Source organism: Cygnus olor, chromosome 8 (assembly GCF_009769625.2).
Source record: "Cygnus olor isolate bCygOlo1 chromosome 8, bCygOlo1.pri.v2, whole genome shotgun sequence".
Taxonomy (NCBI): domain Eukaryota; kingdom Metazoa; phylum Chordata; class Aves; order Anseriformes; family Anatidae; genus Cygnus; species Cygnus olor.
Genome location: NC_049176.1, coordinates 31,359,357 through 31,383,391, shown reverse-complemented (window position 1 = coordinate 31,383,391; position 24,035 = coordinate 31,359,357). Strand labels below are relative to the sequence as shown.

The following is a 24,035-nucleotide window of genomic DNA, read 5'->3' as shown; positions in this document are numbered from 1 at the left end:
GCTTGCATGACCAGCTGTGGGTGGGGACGTCACCCGAATCAGGGAGAGGAGATAAAGAGCTGGTGCTCCAGGTAAATTCAAATCTGGACTACCTCACCTCTGGGAGCAAACCTTCAGCTTTGTTTTTAAGGGCGCTTTATTCTGTGCCTAGCTGCACTTGAGCTTGAACAGAGAAAACAAAACTTCAGGTTCCCAACATTCTATTTATAAATATGCATACATATACACACCGAGTAAACAAAGTCATTACATGTGTAACACGTCCTCCAAGCCTGTAATTAGAATACTTCATAAATCATTTAAATTCTCCCCGGTCCATTTGGCTTACTGTATACATGCGCTGCCTGTTTCTTTATTTCTGGTGAGGATTTCTTTTCCAAACAGCCGTGGGGGCAGGCTCCTGATGAGAGCTGCAATGAATCGCACGTCCTTTGGGGCCCGCGTGGGGCTGTAGCACCAGTGTCATGGGGATGCAACGACTTCGTGCCAATGTTCTGTCTGCAGAAAAGAACACTGGGGGGGTATTAGGCACGTCAGTTTAGCACCAGCTCATGCAGGTTTCCAAATGCTGCATTTCTCACTTGTGTGCAGCTGGAGCACGGACTGCAACCGTGATCCTGTCAGCTGCCGAGGGCTGACCCTTACTGAAATCAGTGCTTGCTCTTCTGGGCAAGCATCGTTTTAAATGATTTTTTAGCTCGTGTCTGATGTAGTTCAAGCCACACTTGGTTGCTTGTGGTCTGTGGGACAGGGACCTGAGGCAAACCAGGCTGCATAAAGGCAGCCTGAGCAATTAAACTCTCAAAAGCCAGGCTGCTGAGCCCCAGCAACCCTGGCTCTTCTGTCTTTAATTCTACCTTAATGTGCTCTGTGGGTGAAGAGCTGCTGTGTTGCAATGTAAGGCATGACTGACACTGCTGGCAAGGTTTGTGAGCTGGCTTTTGTCACCTAGAGGTGTCACGTGCACATTGTTGTACTAGCTGCAGTGAAACACGCTGAAATACTTCACTGAAGTACAGAAATCAAGGCCAGTCTGTTCTGTCCCCCTACCTTGTGAAAGAGCTGCAGTTCAGTCTCACTGTGTCCAAATTAAGTTTCCCTCCATAGGAAAATACGGGTGTCAAAAAAGTTGTTGGGAAGACAGAGATTGGGCTGCACTCGAGCTCCTGGTGCTCGTCAGTAGTGTCTGTACCAGGGGACAGGATGCCTGCGGGCAGGTAACCTGGCACTCTGTCGGTGATGGGGTTAGCGAGGTACTCCGAAACACTTTGCATTTGTTCTGTCACCTCTGCCATCTTTCTGTACAAGTACGGGAGCTGATGTTCGTAACTGTCTCCGTCTGTTGTGCTGGGCAGAGCCTTGTACTCTGACTCCTGCTTCTCAAAGCTGCTTTCCGATTGCCAGTCGTGATTTTCACTGCTGTGAACGTTGCTGAAGATGAGCTTGTCGTGGAAAATCTGGGAGTCTGCCTTTATGAAGCCCTCCTCTACTTCTATTGTTTCAGGCTCTTCAAAGCTGCTTGTGTCCCGCAGGAACAGACTGGAAGGCACGCTCAGCTCGCCCTGGTGGAGGGGCACACGTACAGCAGCCACGTTAAGCCTGCAGTCAGTACCTTGAGACCTCCCACCCCTGAAATGCAGGCACCTCTACACAGCAGCTACTGCTAGAAACAAAAACCTCTGCAAGAAACCTCTGTTCTTGCATTTGTGTGATGCATACCGCAGCCTAACGCAACGCAGAGCGGAGCTTATCCAGCGCCAGAAATTGCTGGATTTGCTGCATTAAGAGATTACCGACGTACAAAGCTCTGATTGCTTTTTCCGCTGAAGATGGTGGGATTAGGAGAAGAAGAAAAGCGTGATTTACCTTCACAGAAGCGCAACTCTTAGCCCACGTAGCATTAGCTGGATCTGGGATGGCTTTGTTGTGCCACTGAGGCACAGTGGCAGAAAGCAGAGAATATAATCTGCAAATTGAACACGTGAAATTAAAAGCAAGAATGCCACTAGCTGCGAGTGCTACTGAACTGGGCTGTGCTGCTTGCGCACGTAATTACTGACGAGTTCTGTGTAATCACAGATCTGCGTTAGCAGAGATCAGCAGAAACCCGCCTGCGTGGGATGGGCACATCCTGCTGAAGTTTTTGGGAACGCATGGGTTTCGGCTGACTGGACAGAACAGCTTTTGACTTAGGCTTTTCAAATGTTTGGGGCCACCACAACACTTCAAGAGCATACAATAATTCCCCCAGTCTTAGTTCAAATCAAGCCATTTTGCACTTTTTTTTTCTGACGGAGATCTGACTACAAAAATTAGTATTCTCCTGGCTTTCAGGCTTACTCCTTGTTTGCCATTGCTGCTTTTCCTGCAAGTGGAGAACCAAATTTACATCAATTTAGAGATGAAAGGACTAGGACAGGCAAGCTAGCCTAGGCCGAAGCAGGGAGATATGGCTGGGGCAGGCCTGAAGTCGGGCCTGGCCCGAGCAGCCAGCTGCTGCTACCAGTGGGTGCTTGCTCTGGGTGCTCACGTTTCCCAGGTGCAAGGCCAGGGGTGAGGTAATGCTGAGCAACTACTGATTTAGCAAAAATAAATGCTGCACAGCATCTTCTTCCCGCCAGCCCTCGTTAGCTGTTCATGAGTAATAGCAGCACCTAGCAGAGCGTGCTAGGTATGGCCCCGCACTGCAGTCCTGGAAGGTCTGCTTGGGGAGGTGTTTATGCTGCTTACAGAAAAATGGCTTCTAGTCGCAGTCAGACTTCGTTCTCGGGGAGTTACCACGGATTGTACTACTTCAAATTCATTTCAGTGGAAGCAGGCCTTAACCTCTAGATTAAAAAAATCTGACGTGAACTACAGCTATTTTAAGCACAGTGTGTTCTTACACGTAATCTGAAACCTTTCTTCAAAACCACAGTGTGTGTTCTTACACTCGTAATCTGAAACCTTTCTTCAAAACCATCCCTGCTGTTCCCCAAGATGTCTGAAAAGCACATTCCTGTGCCTTCTAACAAAACTGCCCTCTTCTATTGGAACAAAAGAGGTTGATCCACTCACACTTTTCTTGCAGGACGCATAGAGCACACGCAGACTGAAAATACAAAGAAGCTGCACGTAAGTACAATAATGAGCCAGTCCACAGCACCTGAAATACAGAATTGGTATTTTTAAATAAGAAAAAAAAAAAAAAAGGGTTCAAACTGGATAACAATCATGACTTGACTAGTGTTTGCACTCATAAAACATACCAAAATTTTTAGGCTTAAAATCAGGATTCTGAATGGACTGATGGCTTTTGGAGCCAATGGTATGTTGTAACATAGAACGTCTACTACTGTCTCTCGAGATAGCCCTCAATCCAAAACATGCAAGTGCTGTCCTCTCCCTTCTAGTACTGAACCTGCCCCTGACAGAGGAAGTCAGCTGGGGTACTGCACGCAAGGGAGGGGTGTTAAGTAGGAAAGATCCTAGGGAGATCAGTACGTGTTTAATAAACTCTCAGTGACTTAACTGGTCTCAGTGAATAGCTTGGCTTCAATGTGCTTGCACCATCTATTTAAAATGTAACTTTCAGAAATCCACACTTTTTGCTGGGAAAACTTTTAACTTGTCCAGATTGTTTCAATTCCCTAGATTTCTTCTGAGACCATGAAACAAGTGTGCCTCCAGAGGGCTATACAGCATCGCCAGGCTCCCACGCTGTGGCGATGTATTTCTGAACTCGTACAGCTCGGCTGCTTAGAAGTTAGATCCTTCCCTCAGTTTGCGTGTGGGTCTGCACAGAATGGAGCCGTTAAACCAGAGCTGTTGTCACTATTTTGTGCTCTACGTGTGTGAGCCCGTGCCCGCTGCGGGTGCTGAGATGTGCTATATTTACAGGTCAGGTTCCCGTTCTCCGCTATGATTCCTGTTGTGGCATACTGTGAGGACTGAGCAAAAGAAACTTTTTGACAGTACTTGAGCACAAATTTTATCAAATACCTTCTCAGGGTTTTTTTGATCTGGGCTCAAAACAAATATGATCAAAACAAGTCACCTTGCAGGACAAAACCTGATTACTTCCGTTATCTGTGGTCAAAAATCTTTAGCCAAGGGGCTTGCTTTTGCATCCCCTGGGCAGCACAGAAGCAAGGCCCACACAAGATAGCCTTGCACGCTACACAAGCTCAGACATCATGCTGTGCGCCTTGGGTCTTTGAGGTGACAGCTGCTTCTGTACGACAGTGAGGTTTCTCATGTGAGACTTTGAGGCAAGCAAGACCTGTACATAGATCTCTGTGCCAGACCCTGATGTGCATAAATATCTGGGCAAGCAACTTGAAAGGGTCAACCCTTCTTTCCCTCTTGCAATAAGCAAGGCTGCTAGCCAGGAACTATCAACGATACAGATAACAGCTTGGCACAAAACCAGAGGTGGAAGACAAAGAAAGGAAAGGTGAAAGGTGGAAGACAAAGAAAGGTACATCTTAAACCCAGCTGAAAACAGAGATCTTCAGCAATTAAAAAGTGTGTAAAGCATTTCTAGTGTGTGCAAAACACTGGGCCAGGGACAGAACCTCTCTGCTGGGGGTAAGGGACCGAGAGATTCATTACTTTCCAAGCAAACTAGCTCCCTGTTGCCCCAGGGGCTCCCCAGCAGCCGTTGATGCCGTCATCCACAGGACGTAGTTCTCACCGCGTTGTAGGTTTGTGATGTAAAATTCGTGTTGGGAAGTTGCATTAGAAATGGCTGAAAGGAAGAGAGGGAGAAGAAAATGAAGCATCTAGCACACGTTTTTACTGTGTTTAACACTAAAGAATGGGGTTTTCAGAACTTGGAGCATGGAGAAGCTGTTCATGAACAGCTGTAGCAGAGATCTGCATCTGAATCTTGCTGCTAACCTCATGGTAGAGTGGCTGTCTGACTCCTCAACCATACAGAGCTGTCTGAAGGCATCTTTCACCCCCAGCCCTCTCCCTCAATACACACCACGTGCACATCACGTTGTTTTTCACCAAATACCTACCAAAGACAGCCTGAGCTACCTTGCTGTCCTTTTTTCGCAGGTATATGTTGTACCCCGTGATGCAGCCCATTTGCTGGTGGGAAGGGATGTCCCCCATGAAACCAAGACACCATTTGTCTGTGGTGTTGTGTACATCTGGGGCCCAGCTGATGGTGCTACGAAACATAAGACTGACTTTTAAAGCTGAACAATTTAAGCTGGCTTAAAAATATCTGGAAGGGTATTACTGCGATTTACCTTTTTCTCTCGAGTATCCCCTAACTGATGCCACTCGTCCAGCTCTGTCCAGATAAAGTGCAAATACACTGATGTCATAGCACACGTTATCTTTTACGTGTTCTAAATAAAAAAAAAGTGGATAATTACCCAATTAAAGTTTACAGTTATGGATAAATATTTTCATTACCTGCCCAGATCTGAGATGAACTGTCTGGTTTATTACACGTCTTTCATAAAGAAAGAAAAAAAATGCATCGTGGTCTCCTCTTCAGCTTAGCGCAACCTTACCATGTATAAAAAGTCATATTGACACTCCTCAAGGGTGAAACCCTTTGCTGTTTCATGAAGCAGTGGCTGACAGAAGACCTGAATCCTCCAAAGAAAACCTTGGACCACGTTTGTGCTCGAGGTAAGCAGAGGAGGAAAGTAGCTATTACACAGCTTATTACTCTACAATATGACACAGAAGGTTTTGCTACGTGTAAGGTCCCCAAGGAGGCACAAGAATCTAACAACCTTTCTTCCTCATGACTTCATACGAACATCCTCCGCCCAAAACGTTTAATGGGGGTTATGAATGAGTGACAGTAATTTATTTTCTATTTTTTAAAACAGACTACAAAGCAACGGCATGAACTTTCTGTTTTTTTCCAGTTGCTCAAGAGCAGGGATTTCAAATCCAGGGAGGCAGAGCACCAGGATGGAAAACAGGGAAGACTAACTAGAATAACACAGACTGTCACTCTGATTGTAACTTCACAGCTATAGCTGATATAAAGAATACAGCCACTGGTTTGGATCAATAGCGAATAACTGTTAGAATGGAAATACTCTAAGTCTTTAATCTTGTGTACCAGCTGAGTTTTAAATGTCTTGTTTCATTTCAGAAGGACTGATTTTTTTTGAGCCATTTACTTATCAGGTATAAATCTCAGTTGAGGGACTGCTGAGCTGAGCTCAAAGCAGCCACTGATTTTTTTTTCCTCCCCAATAAAAAGCTTTAAATACTGTAATTTCTTATGCAGAATTAGTAAAAATTAGAACCTGACTTGTTTCTTAAAAGGTTTTCAAAATAAAATGGCACTCAGCACTATCCTATTTCCACGTGGCAGTTACCTGATATCACTGTAGACAGGTTGGATGCTACAAGTTTTATCCAGGGCGGATGAGGTTCTAGGCTCTTCTTTCTGTGTGTGTCCATCCATTCCACTACGTATCCATTGATGAACGCAGTGGATTTTCGGGAGGTTTCCAGCTGACTAAGATGCTGCCATTTCCCATCGGGAGAGCAGAGACTTTTTGAGGAGGAGGTAAATCTTACATGGAAGAAAGAACAACCAAACAAAAACCACACCATCAGCACAGCTTGCCTTAACCAGGTTGACTTGGTAAGTTTGCTACATGTTTTTTACTGCATTTCATCCAGTTTGATGCTACGCAGTGTATGAAAATAAACTAAAACTGAAAGAAAAGGTCGTGATTACTAGGGTGATCTCTGCCTGTGCTGACAGGAATACAGCCATATCCTTACCTTGCCTCATGGTGTGGCGGTCTGAACATACATAACTTGGTTTACACCACCCCCAAGCCCTAGAAAGATACCGTCACAGCACCCAGTAACACCCCTGCTCCTGCGTTAGAACCACAAACGTGCAAGATCCCCACAAGACCAAAGCTCTTCCTTACACAGCTAGGCCCAGGTTACTTTGTCCTGCAGGAGGATATGTTGGGAAAGTCCGCAGTTTTTCATCTGTGTGACGAAAACACCAACATCTTTTCTGAATGTTTTTTTGTAACAAACACAATTGGACTGAGCCTGCAAACCAGTCCTTGTCTTACTGCCTCCATGAAATTATACACAGTTCTGTTTCTGCTGTGATTTCCCCTCACCATCACTCTCCCTTCAGTTTTCCCCTCTCCCATGATTTTTTTTTTTTAATTTTGCATAGTTACTTTTCTGCTATGTCAGCCTGCCTAGCTTACAGGGAAGCTTACAGGCGCGTCAGCAGAAGGAGTTACAATTACAGTCGTACTAATTCAGGGCAACTTGACTTGCCATGAACCTGCACCCTTGCCCCTGACAACATCTGTAACTGGATCTAAAACTCCAGCCACTGCAGATTCACTGAGATCAACCCTAAGGAGCACAAAGTGGTAGAATCTGAATGCTTCTGTGGCACGTAGCCACAAGAAGTGTACGGCAGAGAGCGATATTATTTCCCGTGGCTCAGACCCAGTGGAAGGCCTTACCCCCGATGCCTAGGTCGGTCACGATGGCTGCAGGAGGTGAGCTTCCCCTCGAGTTATCAGCAGTGACTGTTATCCTGTAGTCCATCTTTGCAGTAGTTCTGGTGTAACTGGTTTGTGTCGTAACCTCTGCTTCCACCGCTTTGGAACCCCCGTGATTTAGTGCTTCAAAGGTCACTGTGTACTGCAGGATTCTTCCTTTTGCTTCTGACTTGCTCAGAGCCTGAAAAGAAAACGCATTTCTCACCATTTCAGTCTTCTGACAAGAGCACGGACTGGGAGACAGGGGGAATAATAAATAACAGTAAAACCCAACCACCAACACTCGGTGCATTGCAAACACTCTTTGATTGTACCAAACCGATGAGCTGCCTGGAAGGTTTCAGAACTGCTCCAGGAGGGAGGCACTGGTTTGGCTCCCCAAAAGGGTGTGCATTGCCAAAGCCAGCTGGTTTGCAGCCTCTCTGCAGGTTGAGCACGCAGTGGCCAATGCACCACACAGCAGCGCAGCACCAGCACAGCTCCCCGCGGTGAATTTTAGCGCAGAAAAAAGCCTTTCTTCAGCCACCACCAAAGCGTTATTTCCTGGCAATAATGAATCAACGTGTTTTTCTTCCTTTCCAAGAAACACTACGTCCAAAGTAACATTTCACCACCTCCTGGGAGCTAGTGGTCATAATTAAAAGATCAGACAGATCACTTGACTCTCTGTAAGCCTGCTATCAGCCCTCCAAAGAAAAGCCTCTTTTTCTGGAACTCCAGATCTCCTGCCTCGTGGCAGATGGTGGCTTCAGAGCATCCCCCAGTTCAATGCTCAAGGTACCCAATGTAAGTCAGGAGCGTTCACCTGAAAGTAATTTTTTTTCCTCCCTTTTGTTCTAACAGAAAAGAAGTTAGTTACAGTGACAATGTTACTGGCTGGACAGTAGCAAATTCCGGCTAATGTTCTTGGTAACAGATGAGCAGTTTTTACTTTTTTCTTTTCTAAAAGCAAGAGGAAATATGGCATGGCAATGCTAGAGGGATTGCTTGGTCAAGTTGTTGAGACTGCTTTTTTTAAGAGATCTGTTGGCCTTAAGTACGGTTATGGCATTTTAAAGGCAATATAATTCCTCCTCAATACCAGCCTGAGAATACTATTCACAAATGAACTGGTACTTTTATTACTAAAAAAAAATAAATGTACTTTCCAAACAACCTAGCTTTATCAACTGGTGTACTGGTTGCAGTTTCCCTTTTTCCCCATGGTCTTGCACATTTGTGTAACAGTTGTAAAATGTAACACCTATGCTGAGTTCTCCCTTTGATTTTGCTGTAGCCCAGCCCTGTGACCTGTGCTTTCCGTTCCCAAGCCTTACTCCAGTTCCTTCACTGCTCTTCTCTTAGGAGTCCACAGCATCTGGCCACATTTTTCCAGTCTCACCTTTGGTAAGTCCCACATTCTTCTCTTTCTCCAGACCGTAACATGATAGTGTGCTACCCAGCGATGTAGTGCCTCCACAAAGGCACTTTCCCCTTTTGTATGCTCAGTGTTCAGTTGCTGAACAGAGTTCCCTGGTACCAATTATGACCCTCAGAAAGAAGGACCCTTGGAATCTCTCCCCTGCTAAATTTGTTAGACTCTGCATCTATGTCATGTCGGGTATCTTCATACAGGATTGCTGGTTTTGTTTGTTTTGAAGCAAAAGTGTAACTGAGTTAATTCCCTAATTATAGGGACAAGAACACACATTTTACCCGAAATTCTCTCTTAAGGTTACATATCTTTCTTTTTATTTCTTATTTGTTTTTCCTGTGTAATTCCAGTTTAGTGAAGCTCTTCAGCTGGTGAACTGCTGCCCTTCCAAACAGAAATATACCTAGGGTCAGTGAAACATACTGATTTCTTTTTCTTCAGATTCAAGTCACACTTTTCACAAGGGGAAAAAGAGCACTAACTGCATAGCTAGATATGTAAAAATGAGCAAGTTTTGATTTCGGTAAAATCTAGAATTTTAATAAAAGCCACAATGAGATAACGAACTATTTAAATTCAACCACTTAAATACACATTGCTTTGAAGAGTCAATCTATACTGTCATTTGTAACACTTATGTAGCTGTTTTTTCCACTCTGGGTGACTGAAAGCACTCTTCATACTATCAGTTTCACAGTTTCCTACAGCTCCTACGTAGTTAGATAATTATATTTGGCTGTTTGGGTTGTTGTTGTTGTTGTTATTTTTTTGGTCATAACAAAACAAAACCAAACAAAAGGAAGTGGGAAAAAAACATTTAAAAATAGGAAAATGTTTGCAGTTTTACAAACACTTTGGCAGTGTCTCAGGACAAATACAGTGTCTGAACCTATTCTGAAAACCTTTTGAAACCCTGATGAAACTAAACTGGCAATAGTTTCCTTGGTATTAATGGGAAAACACGAAAACGTATACTGGTAGTATACTGTGCGGTCTGCATCTTCTGCTTTGGATCTGTTCTGAAAACTATAAAAACAACGTATCACACCCATTTTATGAATGATACTACAGGAAGCCTGTGTAGATAAAGTGTTGCCAACCCTCTACTGCAAGCTAAACATCTTAAAGCCACAAAGTCAAATAATTACCCGAGAATTGCTGCTTTCACTTACAGCGTAGTCCTACTTGTTGTGGAGAGAAGATTTAGTATTTGGAAGATTAACTACAGATTGAAAACTAGAAGTCAAAGAAAATGCGTGCTTAAAAAAAATCTTACTGGTTTTGAAAAAACACTGCAACAAACACCCCACAATCTGAAGACCCCTCCTAAGACCTGACTTCTTAGTGCTATATTGGTAAGACTGGAGAAAATGAGTTATCAAGCACCTTGGATGGCACCTTTCTGTATCAAGTTCCACAGAAAAGATGCAATAAGGAGCCTGTAAAGCCAAGTGACACGTTTTATTTATGGCTGGCTGCCTTGCTTCTCTCTGCCGCGTGCTCCCCTCTGTTAATGCTGTCCCTGAGGTCAGAATCTGAAGCACGATGTGGGAGAGATGTCACTTACACCTCCTTGCTGCCTGAAGACAAACTTTCACTGCGAATGTTGTTAGAGAAGAGCCTGAATTGTAAGTAACGTGGAATTTTTAATCCGCGGATAATTCAATTGAGTTTTAATCTGAATTCTTTTGAAGCTACTTTCCATATGAGACATCATCATTTCCTTTATAGGGCCTCAGCCGCCAGCCCTCCAGCTTACTGAGCAGACACAAACAACCAAATATTTTCTGCCCCTTCTATATGAAAACTTGCTCTGAGTGTGTCCAGTTTCAGATTTGCAGCTTTATTATTAGCCAACTATTTTGCATGTGGCTTGCCTGTTGTCTGTTTCACACGTGTACAGAAAAACAGTTTCCTTCTGCTACTGCAGTATGACAAGATTCAACTGACCATTGACAAAGCACTAACACAGACAAAACAATTTCAATTTCCCAGACTATATCCAGCTTTTAAAAGCTTCATATAGTTTGGTTATAATAAAGGCCTTTTAAAATAAATCACCTCCTCTACCTCCCCCACTCTTTATCACCCTGTTTTTCATATAAGAGCAAAAACGCCCCTGAAGGGAGTTCATATCCAAAAGCACCCACAGAAGGTGGGTGCCCACTGAGTATATGGGGCATGGCATCCCCCATTCCTCCAAGAATTTATCTTCTGACAGGGAATGGCAGCCATTGCAAAGAACAACAAGGTAGACAATGAAGAGAGAAATTCTATTAATTAGAAAAAATAGAAAATTCTATTAACTAGAAAATATATTAGAAAGGCTACAAGGTTGTTATCTGTCCCTTTACATACATCATCACCAGAGACCCAGTGTGAAAATGGGAAGGGAATGTCTATCTTTGAGAGAAAGGTGGTAACTGAGTAGTGATGCTTCCACTTTTAACGCCTGTTATCTCCTTTTCACTGACACAATATGCTGGAAAGCTTTAGGAACTTTTAAGGGGACACTCTAGACTGAAAAGGCTTGATTAAATCTTGGTGAGGAAAGTCTTGGGTAGCAAAGTTATTCTAGATCTCTGGACAAAGCAGTGGTAAGAGCCCTGTGCTCTATTTGGTTAAAGACCCTTCCAGCAAACACGTAAAGTAGAGTTCCCCCTCTAAAGTTGCTGATTATTACTGTATATGCTCTGGTTTTACTTAAACGTCTTACCTTCCAAAAAAGAGAAATGTTCTGCATCTGAGAGTCCACATCCTGCGTTTTGTACCAGACATCTAAGAGGCCAGTGGGCACTGGATGTCGAAGAAAAAAGGGGAGCAGAATTAATGACTGTATTTTGAAGCAAACAACCAAGACATTGAATAGGCTACATAGGTAAAAATCCTGAAATGACTAAAATTTAGGATTTAAAATCTCTCTGAAATGATGTAACGTGCTGTGGCCTTTAAAGTATTATTTTGTATTTTAAGTCTATATTTGCTATTCCAGCTGGAGCTCAGCTGCCGTGGTGACTGCCCGTATGACTGCAGTCACGAAGAGACCAAATCACAAGAATAAGAGAGGGTTTTGTTCTTCCAGGCACTATTTTGCACTCTGTAATCACTGACTTTCACGGGAGCCTATAAATCACAGTGACAGTATTAGTTCTGACCTTGGCATAGAAGTTGGGCTAATGAAGGTCCTTAGGGCTGGCTATATCAATTCTAAAACAACGGACAGCTTAAGGTGATAGGAATTTTGTGTACCTGCTCCTTGCTACCTGGATCTAGGCAATAAATGTCTTTAACAACTAGCTGGGTAGCACCTTGTCATATATAGTTTAAAAGCCCTGATCTTTCCAAGATTCTCCTTACGTTTACAGAATTAACATTCAGTAGTCAGAACACCAAGCAGAATCACAGCCTCCTTCCAGTCCCAGGAAGATACTTCCCAAAAACCCTTGATGTGTGGAATGTTTGATACTCATTCAACTCTACAGTTTTGAGTAAATCTTCCAAAATAACACTAAAGCAAACTTCTCGCTGCAAGAACTACTGAACAATGTGCTCAAACAGTTCAGAATCAGATAAAGACATACAAAGAAATCCAGTGTGATGAAAGATAATAAAGCTTGGTTCCCTCAAGGTCCCAGCACACAGTAAACTCATAAAATTACAATAAGTGTTACGGATAACATAAGCAGCAGGCAGCTGACACCCAACCCCACCTAGAATGGGACTAGGGCTGTCTGTTACTTGCTAAATTCAAGGATAGAAAAAATCCTCAATACCAGCAATGTTAAGAACTATTAGTCCTTTATCCACTGCAAATAGTGACTGGAATAGAAAAAAGAAACAGGACCCACAGAAGAAATAAAATCCGAATGCACTCACTGTAAGTGAGGAGGAATCGGCGAGCTCAAAGCAGGAAAAAAAAATAAATCAGATTGCCTCTGTTGGACTTCAGCCCAGATTTTAAGGTTCATTTCACATGTGAACTATATAAGTTAGCTAGAAAAAAAATGCTCACTTTAGAACAGTGCTTGCATAAAGCAAGTTTTTGTGGCAGCTCAGGGCTAGAGAAACCCGGAAAAAAAAAAAAAGTCTTAAGAAGGTATACTCCTGAATTTGCTAAAGGCCAAACTCTCATGTAGAACTTCAACTCCTTTGAAGAAGAGCAACCATTGTGTACACAGAGCTCGTCACCTGCAACTTCACCTTGCTAACACTTAGTCTGATGTTAGAAATACTGATTAGTTGGAAATATTCTTGTTTTACAGCACTGGCTGGGGAGGAGGAATGCTGACCACAAATACCATAGCAACCCAGACTGCATCAGGAAGGTAAGAAAACTGTTGAGAGGAAGGTGGGGGAGGGAAGGAAAAGTTCACACCTTCTGCATCAATCAATGCTTCTTACAGAAACTGATGCTGTCAGTAGTGGTAAACAGCATGAGTAATAACTGCAGGAGCCTGAAGGTTTTATAGTAATTCACAAAAAAAAGAGCAACGAAAGCCAAGTACAATATGAAAGGAGGGGATGCCAAAGCAGCCAACACATCTTTGTTAAAGCACAAACTTCTGAGCAGCTTTCTTCTTTCATACAAACGGACAGTTCTGCAGCCCGTGACTTCATACAGCTCAGTGGGAAGTCAAGCAAGCATATATAGGAGCCTGCAGCAACGCGAAGACCTCTAGTATTAGAACTGGTACAAACTAATACAATTGCCCTCATGTTTGCGCTGTGTGTTCCCTGGAATCTGCTGTGCAGTCCTATGAAGCAATGAACATTATCTGCTCACGCTGCAATTCATTAGGGGACTGCTCTCTGGAATGTGTGGCCAGGTTAAAACCATTCAGATCTCCCATGACTCCACTACTTAGTGGAGGGAGCTACCTGGGAGTTCTCCAAAGGAAATATTTTCTTTACTTGGATAAAGATGAATTGGCAAAATCAAACGATTTTGTTAAAACCTCCCTCGTTTCTGTTGAAGTTGACGGAACAGGCAGTGTCCTGGCCGATTCATTCAGCTCCTCAGCAAATTGTCAAGTGAGCTCAAGAACCCAGAGAGTGCTCCCCAAACCTGAGGTTCCTTAGTGACTCAGGGCCACTTGGCAGCCATCCTGACTTTTGTATGGTATTGTTGCAGTAATTCAGTAAAATGCTTAGATATGAACCAATACAAAACATTTTCCTTTTCCCAGTTAAGCTGCACAAACTTTCTCTGACTTTTCCAGATGTGCAGTAATGCAGGAGGCTGCTGCTAGGGCTCCAGGCAACATGGAGAAAATTTCTCCAACTTCCAGCAATGTCAAAGAATATGTCCTTCAGAATTTGTCAATGAGCTCTTGGAATTCCTGTTTTGTAAGGAACTTAAACAGTTTAATTTTTGTTCATGAGGAAAACTGTTCTGTTACACAAGTTCACTTCTCTGTTGGCTTTGTTTCTGGATTTATAGAACTTCTTACCAGGACTGAAAACCAAGCAGCATTTTGAATTCGTTACCTGAAGTTTACATTTCTATGTACACTTTAGAGACAGGCTTAGCGTACCAAACCATATATTGCATTACCTTCTTCTGGAGTCTGGGTTTGGAACGCACTCCAGTTACTCCACAGTCCTCGCTCAGGATGAATTTTACAGCTAACCTGAAATTCGTAGTCTGTATGAGGCTCCAGACCATAAAGACTGAAATTTTCACTATTTACGTTTTCAACCTTTAATGGAGATAAAGGACATATAACATTAAACTCGCAAAGAAATAAAGTTGATAAATCTTCTGTTCACATATTTTACTCAACTTCAAGCAATGCATTTAGCATTTAAAATAAATACAAAGACTTCCAACCAGCATTAGATAAGGCCCAAGCATTTGTAAATGGAGCACCTGTAGCCATGAGCTACCACGGGCAGATACGACCACATTTTGATAAAGTAGTGTACCAAACATAAGCTCTGATTCTTCAGTGCATCATACTTGAACTATTCTTGCATGCAGATTTTTACAGGATGAGAGTTTTACCTTCTTTCTTATTTTTAGACCAATGATACAAATCAAAATCTCTTTGATCAGTAGTCTATTTTTTTTTTTAAATATGATGCTAGGGAACAGAGAGAGACCAATTTGGAAAAACTGATTCTAAAAGAAACAAGGATATTAAAGCAACCTCCAAGGATCATCACTTCCTTTATTCTCCAACAAAGGATTACCGTGTTCCAGGTGTAACCAGTAAGCGGACGGTATCTTATTCTACAGTGCTGTGCTCGTACTTCATCGTGCCAAACAAATGCGAAATTTGTCACAGAATTTTCAAATTCCATTAACAATCTCGGAGGATGTGGTTTCACTAGAGGCAAAAACAAAAACAAGAAAATGGCACTCAGGTATGCATCACAACTAGAGGGTTAATGGAAAAGACTAACGAGTTGAGACTGGATGGATACTTCTTCTGACGGGTTTAAGCAACAAAGATGTAGTGCTCAAACTTTTCACTTTGTTCTAACTGAATGAAGGTAAGTAATACATTTACCTATGTCTATTAACATGAACATGAGTGGCTGTGAAAAAGCACTTCCTAGTTCGTTGGAGGCGGCAACCACAACTGTGTAAGCAGAGTCAAAATTCAACTTCTTGCTCAGAACCAGTGAGCCAAATTTATTACTCAGATTTTCTTCTAGAAAACAGAAGATGTCAGTGCCTTCTGATAGCCTAGAAAAAAACAAAACCTCTCAGTTAATATTTCCCTGTACCCTGTGAAAGTTAAATCCCTGAGTTCACAGAGGTATAGCTCACTTCTCTACCCAATCGCGCTGGTTCGGATCTGCTGAGACTGTGACTCTTTAAACAACTGAAATGATTAAATTTAATCAGTGATTAAATATTTAATTTATCTGTAGTCTGACAGTCAGATGGTATGGCTTCAAACATGCCTTTTCATTCTCAATCTGTCATTCAACCCGTTGTACCGGGTAACTCATTTAGCTTCTCCATGTACTTTCCTCCACCTGAATCAGAGATGATTATATCATGTTGCTTCGGGCTGATCTGTCGTATTTTATAATATACTTAATAAATTACTACTAAGCACTGCTGTATTTCTATGTGCCATTGCAACACTTTCAGGACTCATCCTTCCCCACTCTTCTGTAAATTAACCATCTAGTGTCCTTCTGCTTAAAGAGCAATGATGGGTTTCTACAAACTAGGAATGCTGCTCCTACTTTGGCCAAGAGAAGCAGGTAATAGTGAGCTTAGCAGGACAAAGATGGTCACATACAGTACCTCCAAAAATAAATGTCTGTCCAGCTGACTGCAAGCGTCAACATTAATTCTTTCTACCCACATACTTGCTTGAATAGAGGTTTTCTGTTGCAGGCATTGCTAATCACATAATCACTAAACAGAGAAAATCCACTGCAGGAAAACAGCAGGTTTAAGCTGACATTTTAAGACCACTTCCACTATTAACCCCTTTCCAAAACGGGAGCCATGACTTGGCTTATTCTCTTTACCCACTTAACCCAGAAGTGAGTAAACCACTGCTGTGCAGCACACACAAATGTAAACAGGAAAGGTTTTTTTTAACTGAGACAGTTGGCTTTTGTGATCATGGCAGCCTTGGACTGACTGATTCATAAAGCAACTCTTGTGTGATTTGCTAAAAAGGTTGAATCTGTAACAAACAATGCAAAACTAAAATAAAAAACCCGCTAAGTTATTATTATAGGTATTAAGGAACCTACTTCCCTGTGTTACTTACTGTATTACATATGTAGTGTTTATGTATGTAAGCCTCCCTTTATCCCAGGTGCAGGTAGGATTGCCATCTGTCCCATACTGGATACATGACACGTTTCTTGGCTGATCTGGAGGATCTTAAACAGATATTCTTATCAGTTTCTTCCTTAAAATTGTTGAGAGGAGAAATATGAAGAAATGCTAGGGTTTGTTTTTGTTTGTTTGTTTTTAAAGACAAGCAAGTAAGTGCAAAGTATTCAGAGGTCGCTATACGTGAAAATAGCTGAGTCTATCCTGCAGTCTTTTGAGACCTCTGACACTTGAGCAAACCTGCAGTGAATTTGCAAGGGTACCAAACGAATACAAGTGCTTAACAACTATCAAACTGGGCACCTCAAGCTTTGCTTGAAGCAGTCAACCATTATTCCTTATTAAAAAAAAAAAGGCAACAAAGCACTCACACAGAAGATGACTACTGCAGCAGCAGCAGTTCATCTATGGCAAGAAGAAAATCTAAAATTTCCTTAGAATTATTCTCGCAAGTCTCCTGTGTCCTGAAGAGACTGGTGTGTTTCAAGCGTAGAACAGGAGAGAGTGAGCATTATTATGTTTGCTCGGAACAAGCAGTTTCATTTAGCACCTCTCTGTTTTTCAAATACTGGAACTCTCTTCCTCGTTTGCTATTGTGGAACTAGTTGGGTAGCATTTAAGTGCCACTACATGTAAAGCAGCACATTAGCTTTTTCAGAGGTTGCACAGTGATACACAGTGGGTGCAGAGGGACAGACATGTATGCAGAGTCCTGACATCCATGTGGGTGGCTGGGAATCTGGGTGTGGAAGGCCCCTTTTGTGTTGCATAGTTCCAGCCAGCAATATTTTAGATACAAATCCAATAAAACATAGCACCCTTTCTGGAAGAGGCCACCCACCTACTAGTTCCTAACATGTCTCAGAGGAATCCCAGAAAATGTTTAAGAACAAGAAGTAATGAAATTCTCCTTACCTCCAGACATTATATCGATTCCACAAATGAGTTTTTTCTTGTACTCACAAACTATTTTGCAAGTAAACATGTGCTTGCCATATGTAAGGACTTGAAATTCGGTGCTCACGGAAGTGCCATAATTAATAATCAGTTCAGAACTGTTAAAGAAAATAGCTATCTTGCACTGCTCATTGTATTTCGGTTGTTTCAGCTGGCACGAGAGGGTAATGTTAGTTCCAGGCTGGACATGCGAAGCAGAGTTAGCAGTCATATTTCCTTTGTCGCATATTTCTGCAACCCCGTGGGGAAGCTTGCTAGCAGTCACGTTTCCTTTACTGCACGCTTCTGCAACAAAATGGGAAAATACAGCTTTAAAATGAATACATCATTCAGTCTGTAAAACACGATGCACTCTAGGAAGAGGGTCTTCCCGATTTTTAGCGTAAGAATTCCTGTCTCTGCGTAAGTAACTCGTAAGATATTGTTGTGCAGAGTCTTCACTGATCCGATTACCTGGAGATCAGAAACCAAAGCCTAGCTACCAGTTGTCGTACAAAAAAAGCACAACCCGAGGCAAAATCTACCAATCAGAACTGTTTTTTCACTGCTGAAAGAAAAATAAGTAGCCAGGGTGCTTCTTTTAAGTGATAATTGCTGTGTGTATATATATATATAAAACCTTACCTGCTGTGAAGTGCATCAACAAACAAATAGCTGCAGGCACAATCCATGCAAATAACATTTTGCTTCCTATAGAGAAATGAGTACCTTTTACCAGTTCCTAAAAAGTGAAAAAATCATTTTAAAATATTGGTACTATTTTGTAACTTCACAAAATTCAAAATGCTTATTTTATGAGTCCTTTCTAATTAACTGTCTCCGCTAACATTGCAGAGTGACTCTCAAGATGCTATCCCATGCAGCTGCTGATTTTCAGACTGGTTCTCCCTAGAGGCAGGCACAATAGCTAGAGGAACGTCAGAATTACAGGTACTTTGCAACTCTGTGCTTTCAAAACAGACATACTTGCTCCCTTCCTTCCCAAAGACGCCCTGCAAGCCCAGAACAAAAATCTTTCTGTGAAATGCACCCAGAACAGACCCTAAGTACCCCTTGTGCAAAGGATAAAGATTTTCATTATTCATTTCTGCTCTTACACCTCCTGCCTTCCACTTTTGTGCAGAAGCGGCCAGAACCCAAAAATTTTAAGTAAACTTCTCCAGCTCCTTGCAGCTGCCTAACATCCAAAATTTGGCAGAACCTTTAGCAGAGAGAACGCACCGTACTAGGAGGTTTGAACACCCAGTATGTAGAAGCAGCAACTCTCAAGCTTCTTAATTCTCTCCCGGGGATGCTCACAGGCATTTCCATGATGCCCCCTCACCCTCCACTCCCTGCAGCTTCTCGGGGAGTAAGAACATGTGCTGTTTCTCCCCAAGACAACGTTTCTGGATGGCAAATCCAGCGCAGCTGGCACTCCCTTGAAACCCCGCACCCTGGTGTCTAGTACGAGCTCCCCCGCACTCGTTATACCCTGCACAGAGCTGTCCAGAAAATATCTGGTTCATGGGGAATGCAGAGGGAGGAAGAAAAAGGGAGAAGGGAGGCAGAAGACAGGGTAGAAATGCCTGGTCCTTCTCAGCACCCAGCCCGGACGCTTGGCTCACCTCTCACATCTCTGCAGGGGCAAGCAGCCGTGGCACGCATTCGGAGGCAGCAGCCTAGCGCTGTGGGAACACCAGGGAGAGGGAGTTAAGGACAAGCTAATGAACGGCGAGGAGGGACTAAGGGCGTCTGCTAGGCAGAAGAACCCGACTGGCAATCTGGAGTCAGATACGATGTCCACCGCTGCAGGGGAGAGGATGCAGCAGCCCCGTTACCAAAGGCATTTCAACAGACCCGTGCCCAGACTTCCCAGAGATGACCCCAAACCCAAAGGAGTTGATTTCATGCCGGGTGACTAACACAGACTCAAGATTCCCAGAGCTGAAGTATCATGCATTAAATGTTGGATGTGACTTTGGGAACTAGCAATCTTGTAATTTCTTTAGATGAGTTTCCAAACTGAAAGACGTCGCACACAGCTCATTTATGAATATTTAACTCTACCCTAACCAACAAACTGCAGACATGGGTAGTGAGCACATTGTTAAGAATAAACCAGACAAAACAGAGCTTTTGAGACGTTTTTAACTCCGCAGGATTGCTCAAAAACTCGGTTCAAATGCAAAGCTACGCCATGCCAAGAATTCCTAAACGAAACGGACACTCGGGTACTGGCAGTCACAAATGCAATCGGTCACACCGATTATTCAGCACTTCAGAGTCGCCCTGCGCTTGCGATCAGCATTAACAACTATTTCCTTTTTTGCCCTGCCGCTGCAGAACGGCAGAAGCAGCGAGAGCATATTGGGTACTTCAGGAGGGAACGCAGCAATGACCAATTTTTATAGCTTCTGACCCTCGCAGAGACGCAGCTATTTTAACAGCCTGATGTTATATTTGAAGCAAACCACTGCAAAGGGAAACTTCACAGCCTGATCGCTTCTCGTGCCACTGTGGAGGACTTCCAGGGGGACGCATTCGACAATACAGCCTTTGGTGCGTGTGTTAATGCGTAAAAAAAAAAAAGTTATTTCAGGTTGGTTTTGTGTAACGAGACAGGAGCCGTTCCACGTTTTTTTAAGACGACGAACTCGTATCTGATGTGAAGTATGTAAGATTTGCCCCAAATGCATAAACACTGTGCTTTTTTATTTAAATCCACAGGTTCCTCAGATCAAAATGCTGCAGCGCCTCAGCCTTACCCTGGTGCACGTAACGCCTGAGGTCTGTAGGTGCTCTGCAACTGCGAGGATGAGCAATCACAGCGCCCGAGGTCTTCAAGTAAATGCCCTGCCTTCCAATAAACTGAAATCGCCCCGGGGACGTGTAAACATCCTTCTGACAGCAAAGCTGTACCCCAAACACCTGAGTCAACGCACCAAAGCGGTACCTCTTCAAGTAATTTCAGCCCCTGGCTCACTAGGTAGGCGCTAGACGCAGCATCAAATGAGTGCAGCGAGCCGTATAAACCGTGATCGGAGCAAAATACGAGAGAAGAAGGAGAAATACCTTCCTCTTGGATCAAAGATACACGGAAAGCTTTTGTAAAAAAATAAATAAAAAAAAAAAATTCCCCCAGATTCCACGCCAGCGTGGGAAAAATAAAATAAAATGTATTGCTGTGCGTGGATTGAGCGGCACACGAGGGACACAGCCGTGCGTGCAGGAGGCAGGGGAAGCCCCGCGGGCTGGCAGGGCACAGCGCCCGAGGTTCCAGCTGAAGGGGGCTGAGGACCACCTCTGCTCCTCCCAACAAGCTCTCCCGCTTCAGCACAGCGGCTGGCGGAGCACGGGGCTTCCCGGCTCTGCCTTCAACCGCTTCTAGAAGCCGGGGACGCTCCCCCCCCCTCTCCTCCCGCAGCTCCGGCGGAGCCCTCAGCGGCCACCGGGAGCCGCCCGCCCGCCGTGCCGGGGTACTCACCGCCCGCCGCGCCGCTCCCCTCAGCCCGCAGCCCCGGGAGCCTCCCGCATGTGCACGGCGGCTCCGCCCGCCCGTCCCGGCCCGTCCCGCCTCCCCTCACGCCGATCGGCTCCGCCCGCCTCCGGGCTCCAGTTCTCCGGTCCGGGGGCCCGGTGGGGCCCGGCGGGGCTCGGGTGCCGGCCGGGGTAGGCCCTGTGGCGGCGGGGCCGGGGCCGAGACCTCGGGTGGACGGGCCGGGAGCGGCCGGGGCCTTCTCCCCGCTCGTCCGCCGGGCCGGGCCGGGCTGCAGTGTAGAGAAGAGGCAAGAAAAGGCTTGCTGAAGGAGGCTTGCTCAAAGTTAGCTGCTCGCAGATTCCCTCCCCTTCCCAGCACCCGTTTTTCTCTCAGGGAAGGTAAGGCACAGGAAATTTCAATTACAGAAAGCCTAGGTATGAGAAAAGAGTGAAGATTACCAGAAAAAAAAAAAAAAGCCTGTGAAACCCAAAGCATAACTCTCACTACCTGCTCGGTGCCTGTAGACTGGAAAGAGAAGTGCTCAGGCAACCACAGCGCAAGACAGAGGTGGGAGAGAGGAGCCTATCCTCAGGTACAGCCGCTGCGACTCTTCACCCCCGTGTTTTATTTCACCATCGTTTGATTCTTACTTTCTCACATTTTAATCACCCTCTGGCAGACTGCCACCATGTCTGAAAGAGCTTATAATTAAAAGGTCCTCGTTACTATTGTCCCTCCTCTTTGTTAGGCATCGATACAAACTCAGCTTTCCCGCAGCGTTTGCTTCGTGTGACTAACTTTTACTAGCTTCAGTATGAAGCAAAGGTGTTTGGGGGACTGACATCCAAACAAATGATTACAGAAGTGTGAAGCTGTAGAGTCCAGAATCTTTGAGTTTGAACCTCCTACGCTTTGTCTCTCTTCCAAATCCCTATGTAACATTTGCACTTTTTTTCTAGACAGAAGAAAGTGCTGACGAAGTTCACAGAATACTATGCATGCACTGTGCAAGTCTGTACCCTGTGAAACTCCAAATATCACCAGTTTCCTTTTAAGTTATAACTTATTTCCCCTCGTCTTTTTTTAGTTTACGCTTTTTACAATACTTCTTCCCAGCACGCGCTTCATCTACAGTCTGTAAAGCCAGGATTCGTATCATTTTAAAATAGGACTCCAAGAGGATTTCGTATGGAATCTTGTCTGTGGTACCCTGTCCATTGCTCCCCTCACTGGGTGTATTTGCTTTTCATTTTTTGAAAAAAAAATACGCAGCCGTTATATGAGGTGCTCAACTGGCATTAGCAAAACTTGAGTAGCATTTTACTCATCAATGAGGCGTTTAAGGGAAGGTGCCCGTCAGGTGGCCCAAGTGATCAGAATTTTGTGTCACGATGACAGGAAACTAAACTGAAAACACCAATCCACTGCCTATCATAAAATGCAGCTACTTTCTTTTTTCTTTCTTTTTGCTTAAGGCTCAACACCAAAGTCTGCTTTTCATGCGACTCCTTCTCATTGAGTTGTGTCGAAATTGTGCGTATGTTCCCAAGAACTGTCATGGAACAGCTTTGATATTCCAGATGTTTATAAACCCTCTGCTATTCCACCAGGCTTTTAAGCAAAATATTTGCTAAGTATTATTCTTATTTCAAATGTTACTGGATTCCAGAAACCGTTGAAAATGCTTTTTGCTACCAGCCACTTGGACTAGCCAGGTACGTTGTGTGCCAGGTATTCCTTCAAGAGCAAAGCTCTGTCTTAGGGCCCGAGCCCGAGGTAATTCTGTGTTGCCTCCCACAAGTCTGAGTAAAGGCACGGTGCTGCACGGGCAAACACCGAGTACTTCAGAATCGTAAAGAAAACAGTGTGCTCCCTGCAGCCAGATGTCCCACCGAAACCTTCATCCAGGGCTCGGCTGCACAAAAGAGCAGAAGGAAAGTTCCCTGCTGCAAACGGAGCTGCCGAGTGCTGGCCGAACGCTGCGCCAGCCGGCCTGCGCCCCGAGAGCTGCCTGGGACAGAAGATGATGTCAAGGAAAGTACGGAGTCATCTGTTCTCTGCGAGGAGGTGGCGTCTGCAGTTCTGAAATGAAGCCTGGGAAAGCACCACCAGTAGCTGACATAACGTGGTGTTCGGTGATCGCGGTGTCAGTGCTCTGAGGAGCATTTGTAGCGAAGCAGAGGGCTGTAGCAGTGAGGCCAAAGAAAGGCTATCACGAAACATCGTTAGTGGTCGCTCAGGCAAACATTGTGCCTTCTGAGATCCGCAGCTGCCTGGTTCAAAGAGCAGGCCTGCAGTTCCAGTAAGCTGGTTTTCAAGGGGTGAAGCCTCTGTGATCAAACTGAGAATATGCCAGTGCATAACTGTAAATGCAAGACATGAGGTCGCTGGTTGAGTATGCGCTTCAGGGAATCCTAGTTACCTTGGGTGGAGCCTGCTGCCGGGGGAGATTGCAAACTGTCTCCTGTCAGACATTTACTGCCTAAAACATTATGGTGCTAACAGAAACAGAGCAGGGAGGGCTGCTCTCACAAGTGGGGTATGAGATCGGTCTGGTGTTACCATGCCTCTCTGTCATGTCTACCACAGCCTCCAGTGCTACAAATCTGAAAGGAGTCACCAGTGGTAGATAAACCAACCTCTCAAATGCTTTCTGCTTCAGCCCACTCTCATAATCCGATAATGCTGGAACAAGGGAAAACAGTGAGTACAGAATATGGATGTTCCTGTATACAGTGAAATAAAGTGGACGTTAATGATGTAATGAAACCTGTATGTATACTATCATTGGCAATTCCTGCTCAGCTTCTGGAAGTGAAAGATGCAATAATTTCTCTGAGAACAAAAGTAAACATAAAAGGGGATTTCTAAAGCAAAGCA

At 44.1% G+C, this 24,035-nt stretch overlaps 1 protein-coding gene and 1 long non-coding RNA gene across 2 annotated transcripts; one reads left to right on the top strand and one right to left on the bottom strand.

Annotated features, from left to right (window-relative positions):
- Positions 1-183: 183 nt before the first annotated feature.
- LOC121073670 (interleukin-12 receptor subunit beta-2-like) lies at positions 184-21,245 on the bottom strand. The gene is given in 20 exon segments (XM_040564830.1): positions 184-1,562; positions 1,867-1,966; positions 3,058-3,145; positions 4,594-4,628; positions 4,630-4,729; positions 5,007-5,099; positions 5,102-5,161; positions 5,244-5,345; positions 6,342-6,467; positions 6,470-6,541; positions 7,476-7,695; positions 11,645-11,724; positions 14,483-14,627; positions 15,121-15,257; positions 15,441-15,619; positions 16,671-16,785; positions 17,654-17,980; positions 18,320-18,416; positions 19,303-19,362; positions 21,162-21,245. Coding segments are annotated over 18 exon segments (2,553 nt in total). The 5' UTR covers positions 18,378-18,416; positions 19,303-19,362; positions 21,162-21,245; the 3' UTR covers positions 184-1,046.
- Positions 8,381-14,489, top strand: LOC121073673. The gene is made up of 3 exons (XR_005821860.1): positions 8,381-8,900; positions 13,191-13,253; positions 13,332-14,489. It is a non-coding gene; the product is annotated as an uncharacterized LOC121073673 (long non-coding RNA).
- Positions 21,246-24,035: the final 2,790 nt, after the last annotated feature.